This window comes from Vanacampus margaritifer, chromosome 13 (genome assembly GCF_051991255.1).
Source record: "Vanacampus margaritifer isolate UIUO_Vmar chromosome 13, RoL_Vmar_1.0, whole genome shotgun sequence".
In the NCBI taxonomy this organism is placed as follows: Eukaryota; Metazoa; Chordata; class Actinopteri; order Syngnathiformes; family Syngnathidae; genus Vanacampus; species Vanacampus margaritifer.
Window position 1 is genome coordinate 24,683,222 of NC_135444.1, and position 10,961 is coordinate 24,694,182.

The window sequence follows — 10,961 nt, forward strand, 5'->3', positions numbered from 1 at the left end:
TACTGGCAACGGATACCAAGAAGAAAAAGAACACGTTTTGGGACCATGGAGCGAGCGAGCGGCACGTTTGACTTTTTGGATGTCTTTTTTATTGAGTTAAACAAGCAAGACCTGCAACAGGTGGGCGGGGCCAAACAAAAGCAAGGAGAGCCAAAAAGCGTCAGCCTGGCCTGGCCAAGGAGTCTACTTGTGACCTTTGCTGGTCTTGAAGGACACCTGCAGGACTTTGTCGCCCAGCCGGTACCCGTTGAGGTTGTGGATGGCCACCGCCGCCTCCTCGTAGTTGCTCATGGTGACGAAGCCGAAGCCTTTGCACTTGTTGCTGTTGAAGTCTCGGATGACCTTGACGTTGCTGACGGCGCCGAAGGGTCCGAAGAGCTGCCACAGCATGGCCTCGTCCGCCTCTTGGCCCAGGTTGTAGATGAAGATGCACCAACCCGAGGGGCCGCCCGCCGCCCCGCCCCCTCCGCCCATGTGCTCCACGCTCATCGGCGAGAACCTGCGGCACACGTCGACACGCACCATCAACCACGTGAGCTAGCGGCCATTTGTGAAAGAGAGGACGGACGAGGACGTCCATCCCGAGTTGAGCAACTTTTCTTGTTGTGGGTGTAATGCGCGGTGTCGTACCTGAAGCGCTGCGCCTGGTGGTGCACGGGCCCGGCGAAGCGCCGCGATTGGCCGTGGTACATTTGGGACATGAGCTGCGAGTTGCGGGCCTGATTGGGATTGGCGGCAAACTTGACGGTGATGGGTTCCGAGCCGCCGGGGGGGACGTGCCCGTTCAGCTGCTTGATGGCATCCTCGGCCTCGGACCGCTTGTCGAAGCGGATGAAGGCCACGCCCCTTGACAGACCTGCGCGGGCGTGAGTGGGACGGGGATGGACAGGACAGGACGTGTGTGTGCGTGCGTGCGCGTACCTGACGCCTGGTCCACCAGCACGCGGGAATTGATGATGTGTCCGTAAGAAGCAAACATGTCCTCCAGCTCCTGCTGGCCGAGGGTGCGCGGCAGCCCGCTAATGTACAAGTTGGCGTCCTTGATGGTGTCCGAGCTGGGACGCGCGTACGACACCTGCGGCGGGCAAAACGCCAAAGGCGTCAACGGGGCGCACGGCCAAAATCCAACGGCAGCATTTGGTTGGCCGACATGTCACATGACACGGAAAGAAAGAAAAAACAGCCAAGTCGCTTGAAAGAAATCACGAAAAGACAAAAACTGCAGATCAAATCAAAGAATCGGCTAATCCAAATCAAAAGTCAGGCACAGTAGAAATGACAATTGTTTGTTTTGCAAAAACAAGGAAAGAAAAAAACTAAAGTAAAGACAAGGAAAATCAACAACAATGTGGAGTACCTTGTGGATGCGCTGAGAAAGAGCGCCCCCTACAGAGTGAAAGTGGAACTTTACCTTGATGGTTTTAGACTGAAGCCTCAGGCCGTTGAGGGAACTGATTGCCCTCTCGGCATCACTAGCGTTAACAAAGTTAACAAAGCCGTAACCTAAACTGTTGCCTAGAAACACAAAGCAAAACAACAAAAGAAAAAACAACAACAAAATGACAGAGGTCAACAAAAGCGCACAAATGACCTTTCACCTGCTGTCAGATGAAAAACAACTCATTGACAATTCAAGCAACAAACGTCGGTTGGCAAAAAAGGGCTCAACGATTGCGCAGACGCTTGACATTTGCGAGGACGCTTTTCAGCGTCATTTTCAAATTTGGGTTCAACGACAACAAAAGTCGTCAATCTGCAGTTGTTTCACACAACTTTTTTTTTTTTTACACAATCATATTCGCTGGCAATATTTAACAATCAGGAAATTCTTAACGATGTTTGACTTATTCCCTCCCGGCCGTTTGACTGGATTTGGACTGGTTTTGCAAGGCCCGCCGAATATTCTGGTCTATTGCTATAAAAAAAACGTGTTTTGCAGCAATTGGCATTAGAACGTAGTCTCATCATTATTCACAAATCTATTCCGAAATGTGAGTAAAAGAGCTTTTTTCCCAAAAGTTGAGCTCATACTCTGCTGCCACCTGCTGGCCATTTGTGTAATAACTGCCATTTCTTCAACCGCTCTTTGCAGTTGAGAGGCCGCATCAAAGCAAAAAAAAAAAAAAAAAAAACGTCTCTGGGACACGTCAAACATTTAAAATAGAAGGAATTATACGAAACTTGAGAGGATCTTTTCACTCATTTGTGAGAATATTCGACCCAACATTAAGATTTTACCAATACGGTTTAAGCATCCACTTTGCTTATCAGTACAAAAACATTGGAATGAACATTGCTGTTTTGTTCACATGAATGTCAAATATATGAGAGCAACAAAAAATTGCAAAAAGGTTTCGTGAGAAAGAAAGCTCATAAATAAAAAATGCAGTTAAGACACCATCGGACTGCTTTTGAAAATATTGCCTTTCAGCAAATGTCAATTGTTATTGCAAGTGCGATGAATGGTTGAGCCCGAGTCACATGTCAACAATTGCACTTGCGAACAAACACTTTGCAACACCAGTTCCCCCAAAAACTCAACAACAGCAGCAGTCGGCGGGAAAACCAAACAAAATGGCCGCCCAAAACAGCATTTGAAAAGGGAACCGGTCATGAAAATGAACAAAAAAAGAAGAAAGACAAAATCCCAGAGCGGGAAAATCCCAAATCAAAAACATGAGATCTTATGCCAAACATGTCTTCAATGGAAAGGAGGCCACGCACACTCGTGGCGCGTGCCTCGGCGCTCCCGCTCGTTTGCCTGGGTGGGTGGGTGGCGGTTGGGAGGGGGTCCTCGCTTCACCATGCTATGACCGGCGGCAAGAATATGCGGCAGGCGCCGACGACGTCGACCGAGCGTGCTTTGAAAACGTCCGCCCGAAGGGCCCGTCCGCCGCCGCCCCGCAACAGGCCGGCACTCGTTTGGAAATTTGCCGGCTGGATGGAGCAACAATGTGCAAAAGGTGCGTCCGCCAGCGACTCTCCTCATACCGTGACGACGTCAGCCGCCACCGAAGAGATCATGGCGGCCTCCACACAATTTCCTCCTCTTTTTTTTTTTTTTTTACTACACGCTCAGAGGCCCTTCACTGAAATTTTAAAGATTACTTGTAAAGAAATTGTTCACTCGATTATGCATAAATGTGGAGCAGAAGTTTGCCGACAACTGAGCAACAACAACACAAATATTCAAGCAGAGTTCTGTCAACTTCCATCAATAATCTGCATAAAAAATACAATTAAAAGAAGGTTCCAAATTGCTGGGATATTACAGGGATCTTAATAAGGGGTAAAAATAATAATAAGAATAATTTGCCAGTACCAAGACAGGTTGGTGTCAAAAACAAAAAGGGCCTGACTGATTTGTAGCTCGTTTCATCCACAAGATCATTGAATCGGCTTCAGCAGCTGCCAATAAAAGTTCAGCATTTCCAAAACAGAAGACGGAATTTGGAAGCAAAGTCAAGAAATGCAGTTTGCGTTCTTTCGTGAGCGAGCGCAACAAGATTTCCAAAAGACTTTCAACGATCTCCATCGTGAGGATGGGAACGTTTTCAGCCTGGATGGACAAACTGTTGGGATCCATGTTTTCAATCTTGAGCCTTTTTCTGTTTTTCACGCAAGCAGATGATGAGACGCAAGTCGCGAGAAAAAGTGCCGCTGAAGGCGGAAAGCGGTTGGTGCGTTATTGCCGGCATTTGACAGTCGAGGCGCAAGCCAAAGAAGAACCAAAACCGCGTGGCCTCCGAGGCCAGCGGCTCGTTAGCGAGGCGGAGCGACCACCCCTGCCAATTTCCTCAACCCATCCGATTTGACTTCCATTCGATTTTCTTTCACTTCAATCCGATACTAAATTATTAAGAAATATCAATAACGTGATAAAAACTCCAAACATTAAATTCCAAATGTCATTTTGCGGAGGAAGTTACTGACTAAATGACTTCATGTTATAATCAATCAGATGTTACACAAACATTTGCATCAGCATGGACGAGATGAAAATAGTTTCAGAATTGTAAAATGGAAATTCAAAAGACTCCAAATTGTTGTAAAAGTACAATAAGTCAAGAAAATACTTTGAAATTCATGTGAATGCTAAATGTCAAGGAAAGCGTAATAGAAAAAGCAAAACGTCGGCCTATAAATGAAAGGAAAAGGATTGATTGACATGATTTTATGAATGATATCGGGTTCGAAATGGAAAATCAACTCGATATCAATTGTTGGAATTTTGAAACTCGTCAGCGACTTTTCAGCATTTTGCTGCACTTACTGCAAATGTGGCGAGCGGGACCACTTTGATTGGCGATGGTTGTGCCGTCAGATTGTTCCGACTGCACGCACGGCAAAGGCCACTTTGCCGGAAGTTGTTGCCGGGCTCGTGCCGGCGTTCGACAATGCATTTGAAGTTCCGCTCATCAAGCATGCGTCCTTACGAGTTCTTACGAGTTCTTTCCAAAGACGACCGCGACTGCAATAGCGGCGAGGGCAGCGGCGCAACCCGACCAGCATGCACAGCGCCGCTCTTCAATTCCTTAGCGACGGACAGCGTCATCAAACGAGGACCCCCGCGCACATCACGGCCAAGGCGCAGACATGAAGACGAAGTGGCGGCAGATGGCGACGTACCCGCAACTTTGTCCCGGATCAGCTTGGCCGACTCCACCTCGCCGACGTTGCTGAACAGGTTGCGGAGTTCATCCTGGTTCATGCTTTGCGGCAAGTAGTTGACGATCAGGTTGGTTCTGGCGTTGTCGTCCTCGGCGACGTGTTCGCCGTAGCCGTTATCGTACATCTCCTGCGGGGGGCGGCAGAGCTGTCACGTCATCGAGCGTGTCGACGTGACCATCAACATCCTATTGCGCAATAAACAAGTCACCTTTCCTGCGCCGATTCCTTGAGCGTCTCGGACCTCCTTCTGGGACGCTTGCACCTCGCACACCTGAAACACAGCCTTTGTGTTAGACGCTGACCTGCCGACACCGCAGACGTGACTTTATTGATCCCTGTGGGGAATTGACATTTCCAGGGGCAATACGAGCAGATCGGCATGCAGACAGGAAGAGCATCATACAGATGAAGAAACGTTTTTTAAATGTACAAAAACCTCTTCGTCGTGGGCCCACGCCATCTGTCTCACCTTCAAGTACCTGACGGGTCCTCGTCTCTGCGCCATGCGATCGATTGACTGACGGATGCAAGTCTGTCAGTCCGTTCGTCCCTGTAAGTCACATGACCGAGTGACATCACACTTCCTCGACCACAACATCATCCCACCAGAAATCCAGCCCAGTGTTGTTAACGTGCCCAACTTTCACGTGGTTTCCAATTTGCACTTGAGAAAAGACAGCAAGACGACATGAGGTACTCGGACCTATTCATTAGTAACACGGGGGGTGCCACAGAAGTGGTGCACAGGCACAATGAAAATATCGAAAGCTTTTTCAAATGCACGTTTCTTTGGCATGAATCACTCACTCGTCGTCTCAGTGCAGCGAAGATGGGAAATATTCAATCAAGATATTTGGCCTGGAAGACAATGGAAAGTCTTTCGGCTGATGTCGTAGTCCACATGGAACAAGATCATTTGGACGAGGTTTCAAGTCAGTGTCGTGGGGTCTCATATTCATTACGATGACTTTCGAACCCTTGCCGCAGTTTACTATAGCCATTATGTTCAAGTGTTATTTTTTTGTTGAAACAGCAAATCTTCAAGTAACTTCCAGTGCCATCCACGGTGCTGTATGAATGGTGCGAATGTTTGGTTGTGGTCGGAAGGGCCGTCGGCGAACACTGGCAGCCAGCCGCGCTTCCGTCGGTGTGCCTCAGGGCAACTGTGGCTACTTACGTAGTTTAGCGCTATCGGAGCGGGAATGTGTGAGGACGTGAACATCCCCTGGGAGCGTTTTGAGTGCGCTAAAAGAAATGCGCCATATAAATCGGATGCAAGTAATGCCGTTTAGTTTGCAACGTCGTGCTCAAAATGCCCGAAAAGAGAAACGCTCATAGCGAACCGTTCATAGCGTTTCGTCGTTTTCAACACTCGTATGAGAGCTACACCGACCACGACAATCTAGTAGCAAGTCGAACGAAAAGTCAAGCCGACGCATTTGGCATTCGGGAGACTTGAACATTTGTTGGGCTTCATGTGATGACCGGCCACGAGCTAGCAGCTAACGTTAGCCTCGGCGCAAACAAAGAAAATGGTGGCGGGAAGAGGCAGCGACCAATTCTTACCTCAAACGACGAAAGGATGACAAAGCAAAATCTTGCTGCCGCGTCAACACAGTCACAAAAAGGTCTCCGATGAAATTTCACTTCAGCGCGAGCGCACGCTAAAGCTAACAGGCGCCTTGCAAACAAAAAAAGTCAGGACGGAAAAATTAGTGCGCAACGCCGCAGTTTTTTTTCTTTTTTTCTTCTTCTTCCTCTTCGCCCTCTGCTTCTTCTATAGTCTTTTGACGGTCGTCAAACAACCTTTGGCGCATTACCGCCACCTTCGGAGCTGGAACGTAGATCTGGGTAATCATAATTCACAACCTTCTACAGTATTTAATCATATTCTTTAAAATAAAAATGAAAATAGGCATTCAAAACTTAACTCACAAGAACTTGTCTGTAAAAGGTCCCTTTTATTCAAAGCTAATTCTGACGCGCAAGCAACCTTTGTGTGCAATGGCGCCCCCATGTGGCGATTGCATTAGGCATTATGGGGAAGCGATCGACAAATTGTTTTTCACAACCAACTTGTTTTGAATGGTCTCGTGCCGTCTAGTTGTTTTGTGTCTTCAGAAATGACGAGCCAATCCAAATTGTTCTATTTTTTGAAAATACTCTTTTGATTTTCTTCCCATTGTGAGAGTGCTCGTACTGCAACTGATCCACATTAGACTGCACTCGTCTCGGGCTTCGGGCTGGATCTCATTCGTCTGTTTCGGTTTTAAGCACGCTACGGGAATCCATGGTGACGGGCGGGATACCGGCCCCATCACAAAAGTGCACAAACAATAGTTGCACAAATCGCTTCGATCGGGATTTTACTTTGAAACAGACTTACGATTGGTTAGAGGCTGCCAAAACAAGAAGGTAGAAGAGATTGGGAGAGCATGTGTGAAATGTACATCATCTTTTCTTTAGCCGTGCCGTGCCATGCCATCTACTCGTCACCAGGGCAACTTCGTCGGCGTTGCTTGTGAACGAAGGCGGAAGTGACGCCACAGCCCCGCGAACGAAGAGAGAGCCAAGATGGCGGCCCCGTTGGAAGTGGTAGTGAGCAGCGACGCAAGTTCTCAGCTCTGGAACGTGTCCGTGTTCGACGTGCACAGCGGCTCCAGCCTGCTGTCCTACCGCGGCGGCAACAGCTCGGCCCGGACGCTTTGCCTCCTCAACGGCCAGTACCTGCTGTCCGCGCAGCTGGCTAAGAACTTCATCAATGTCTGGGAGATCCACAGGAAGGTAGCGAGTGCGCACGCACCGCCCATCACGTCAGCTGCCATTTGCTGCTTTTGATTGTCCTCGGAGCCTTTCCGCGACATCCACATGCGGGCACGCACATCACGCAATTTTCAAAAACTCGCGGGCCAGCGCCAAACGCTTCTTGTACGTGTAAAAAAGAAAAAGTCAGAAAACTGCAATAGATCGTCACCCAAAGTAACTTGCACATCTCTACTCTCGTCAATCTCCCAACAGATTCAAGTGAATGGCCGCAGTATTTTGGATTGGATATTAAGCCATTTCCGTAATAAACTGTAGTAAGTGCCTAGTCCATCAAATCCTAACCCTTGATATTTCCCCAAGATTGATGTGGGCATACGTTCAGACATGCACATGAATTTTAGCTGCCGTTTTCCGAACAAAAAGCGACGTTAAGCTTTTCTCTGATCGGCTATGGGCAGAAAAAGACCAAATGGATTTAAAATCCAAACGACTGCGCTGAATGTTCTGATATTTTCAGACATTGAAGTGGGCACGAGTAGAAATGTGCACGTGTATTTTAGTGCTGCTACTTTTCTGACGTGAAGCTTTATTACATGAAACATTTTACATTTTGTCAAAATGGGCCCCTTGACATTTTCACCAATCCAACATCCTGAAAAAGGTCCAAACTTGGGAAACCTACAACATGCGCCGTGTTGTGTTTTGGACTTCCAGGAGCAGCTTCAGCAGAAGATCGTGTGTCCGGGCGTGGTTACGTGCATCAGCGCCTCGGCAGACGGCGTTTTCTTGGCGGCCGGCGTGGCCGAAGCAATTTATTTGTGGGAGGTGAGCCGCCCGTCATAGTCGCCGCCGCCGTCACGCGATATTGACCAGCTTGGCGCTGCGCTCCCATTGGCCAGGTGTCCACAGGCAAGCTGTTGTCCGTGGTTACTCGTCACTACCAGGACGTCACCTGCGTCAAGTTCACGGACGATGGCAGCCATTTTGTTTCTGGCGGGAAGGATAGCGTGGTTCTGGTGTGGAGTGTCAGCAGGTAGTCGTACTCGGCCGTCGCTCCTGACGAGTCCAAGCCAAAGTCTCTGCCCGCCTTTAACTCCAATCTGGTGTGTGCGTGGCACAGTGTGATCCAGGTAGACTTAAGCCACGCCCCTGAACCCCGCCACATTCTGGCTCATCACACCCTGCCAATCACTGACCTCCACTGTGGCATGATGGGAGCTCAGGCCCGAGTCGCCAGCGCATCCTTGGACCAAACAGTCAAGGTCAGACCGAGTTTGTCATTTCAAGTCCATCTTCTCCAGTACCTTCAAGCCTGGTGTGTGTGTGTGTGTGTGTGTGTGTGTGTGTGTGTGTGTGTAGCTGTGGGAGGTGTCTTCAGGCGAGCTCCTCCTCTCAGTTCTCTTTGATGTAGAAATCATGTCTGTGACCCTTGACCCCTGCGAACACTTCCTGTTCTGTGGCGGCAGCGACGGGAACATCTTGCAGGTGTCTCTGTGCAATCAGGTCAGTCAGTCCAATATTTGATTGCGCGACCTTGCAAATCACAGCAGAGGTCATTGGGGGGTCGGCGGGTGTTTGAACCAACGTTTGCAAACATGGGCGGCATATGACGCTGCACTTGATTGGACCGATGCAGACTGCTCACATCACGTCATCAATTCTTTGAATATTTCGCAAAATGGAGCAACTGCGGCTACGTCGCCTCCCCAAAGTCTTTTTCAAGAGTCACGGCAACCACGCCGGAAAGTGGAAAGTGTCGGCGAGCGTTTGACGTTTGTATTTTCAACACTTTGGCTTGCTTACCAATTTGTCAAAAGAATTTGTGATTCAATGGGAACTTGCCCAAATTTGGACACGAGCTGCCACTTTGCCACTTGGTTGAAGTCTTTACGAGCACGACCTCAAGCAAAAAAGTGATCATCTCCCTTAAAATGCGGCTCCATCGATCTGCTATACTAACTGCCTACGAGCTGAAATGTCTCATCTGTACGTGTACCGTATAGTTTATACAGTAGATGGGAGGAGCAAGATGGCCGCCCTGTGACTTCAACGGCGTTCACAGGCGTGTATCGGCTATCCAGTCATATATTCAGATCAGTGGCTTTTATCCTGGAAACTATTTGAGCCGGGCCTTTATTTGTGTCAGCTATTATTCGAGGAAGTGTGGCTCAAGTGACGCACATACATTTTTCTTCTCGGCGGCGGCAGGTCGCGGCGGCCGATAAATCCTTGCAGTGCGACGCTGACAGCAAGTGGACATTCAAAGGCCACAGGTGAGCAAATATTTTTGCGGGCCTGGGAAGTTGTGGTGGTGACGCGTGTGCTTCTTGACCCCGCCCCCTGCAGGAAGATGGTCACCTGCCTGTCCGCGTCCATGGACGGGACGCTCCTGGTGTCGGGATCGCACGACGAGACGGTGCGAGTGTGGGACGTCCAAAGCAAACAATGCGTCCGTTGCTTCGCCCACAAAGGTGACCCAACCCTTCCGTCCGTCCACGCCCAACAATCGCTCACGGCTCTTTTCACTTTGGAGTACGGTAGCGGACGAGCGCAAGATCTCGGCAGGCTGAGAAAGGACGAGGCCAGACCTCATAGCTGATTGGCCGCTAGCAGTGAGATTTCATGTCGGGAGGTTGACATTTGCCAAATGTGGACAATTTGACGTTCAATTCCTGTATGGCGAAAATATAAAATAGCGTGTGAGCGAGTTGTAGGAAGACTTTGGTTGTTCCACGTTTTGCCGCTTGTTTTGCGTTTCAGGTCCGGTGACAAACGCCACCATCGCGGTGGCTCCCGCCAACATGTTCCTACCCGACTCGAGACCCTCGGTCCCCCTGCCGCGCTTTAGCCGCCACCAGCTGGAGAGCGACGGCGGCCAGTCGGGCGACGTGTGCGTCCGCCTCGGACTCCACGTTCAGGTACGTTGGCAAATGTTTTGCATCTTTGCACGCGGACTTGCCTCCAAACGAGCCCGCTTGCCTTTCGCTGCCGGCAGGAGGAGGAGCCGGCCTACCTGCAGAAAGCCCACAGGCTGACTTCCTTGTTGAACCGCGTGAGCGACAAGGTGAGCGAGCGCAGGGTCGGAGGCAACGGCAGCGAGTGGAAGGCGCTTTTCACGCGTCTTTTTTTTTTGTCTTTTTTCCGTCCCAAGTTGCTTTTGGGCGACGGCGGCGACAACGGCAAAGCGCGCGTGGCCGAGCTGGAGGAGGAAGTTCAAACGCTGAAGAAAGTCAACAAAGATCTGTACGACTTCTCCAGTCAGCTGTTGACCAAAGCCACGTGAAATCTTCTGCCGGCGACGCTTCCACTTCCAACCAATAAAATGCCTTCTCTGTCGCTATCATTTGAGTTCTTCTGGGCCGGGGCTCGTCGGCCATTTTGAAAGTGATGACATTTCTTTTATTTCAATGCTCTGAACGATCATTTTCGTCGATGTGATTTGTCAACAAGCAATCGTCAAGATGCAACACTTTTTTGGGCGTGTGTACGGTTTGAAATGACCACTTGCGAATGTCAACGTGGTT

General features: G+C 49.5%; 2 protein-coding genes across 2 annotated transcripts; one reads left to right on the top strand and one right to left on the bottom strand.

Annotated features, from left to right (window-relative positions):
• Positions 1 to 66: 66 nt before the first annotated feature.
• On the bottom strand, positions 67 to 6,530 carry LOC144063066 (ELAV-like protein 1). Its single transcript, XM_077585017.1, has 8 exons — positions 6,238 to 6,530; positions 5,141 to 5,221; positions 4,880 to 4,942; positions 4,630 to 4,798; positions 1,412 to 1,515; positions 922 to 1,075; positions 631 to 856; positions 67 to 499 (listed from the first exon to the last, which is right to left on the bottom strand). The coding sequence occupies exons 2-8, from the start codon at positions 5,174 to 5,176 to the stop codon at positions 184 to 186; spliced, it is 1,068 nt and encodes a 355-aa protein (XP_077441143.1). The 5' UTR covers positions 5,177 to 5,221; positions 6,238 to 6,530; the 3' UTR covers positions 67 to 183.
• A 629-nt stretch (positions 6,531 to 7,159) lies between these two features.
• wdr18 (WD repeat domain 18) lies at positions 7,160 to 10,775 on the top strand. Its single transcript, XM_077585009.1, has 10 exons — positions 7,160 to 7,455; positions 8,152 to 8,262; positions 8,337 to 8,470; positions 8,558 to 8,699; positions 8,797 to 8,940; positions 9,646 to 9,710; positions 9,784 to 9,908; positions 10,198 to 10,355; positions 10,433 to 10,501; positions 10,589 to 10,775. Exons 1-10 carry the CDS (start codon positions 7,246 to 7,248, stop codon positions 10,718 to 10,720), a joined length of 1,290 nt encoding a protein of 429 aa, XP_077441135.1. The 5' UTR covers positions 7,160 to 7,245; the 3' UTR covers positions 10,721 to 10,775.
• The last annotated feature ends 186 nt before the right edge of the window (positions 10,776 to 10,961 follow it).

What these genes read in the sequence shown, in the direction of transcription:
- LOC144063066 (XM_077585017.1), bottom strand. Translation starts at nt 5,176, where the DNA reads ATGGCGCAGAGACGAGGACCCGTCAGGTACTTGAAG. An exon ending in GATCCGGGACAAAGTTGCGG is followed by an intron (nt 1,516 to 4,629) that starts GTACGTCGCCAT and finishes TTGTGTTTCTAG; the next exon opens with GCAACAGTTTAGGTTACGGC. An exon ending in CACCAGGCGCAGCGCTTCAG is followed by an intron (nt 500 to 630) that starts GTACGACACCGC and finishes CGTGTGCCGCAG; the next exon opens with GTTCTCGCCGATGAGCGTGG.
- wdr18 (XM_077585009.1), top strand. Translation starts at nt 7,246, where the DNA reads ATGGCGGCCCCGTTGGAAGTGGTAGTGAGCAGCGACGCAAGTTCTCAG. An exon ending in TCTGGGAGATCCACAGGAAG is followed by an intron (nt 7,456 to 8,151) that starts GTAGCGAGTGCG and finishes TTGGACTTCCAG; the next exon opens with GAGCAGCTTCAGCAGAAGAT. An exon ending in CCGTTGCTTCGCCCACAAAG is followed by an intron (nt 9,909 to 10,197) that starts GTGACCCAACCC and finishes TTTGCGTTTCAG; the next exon opens with GTCCGGTGACAAACGCCACC.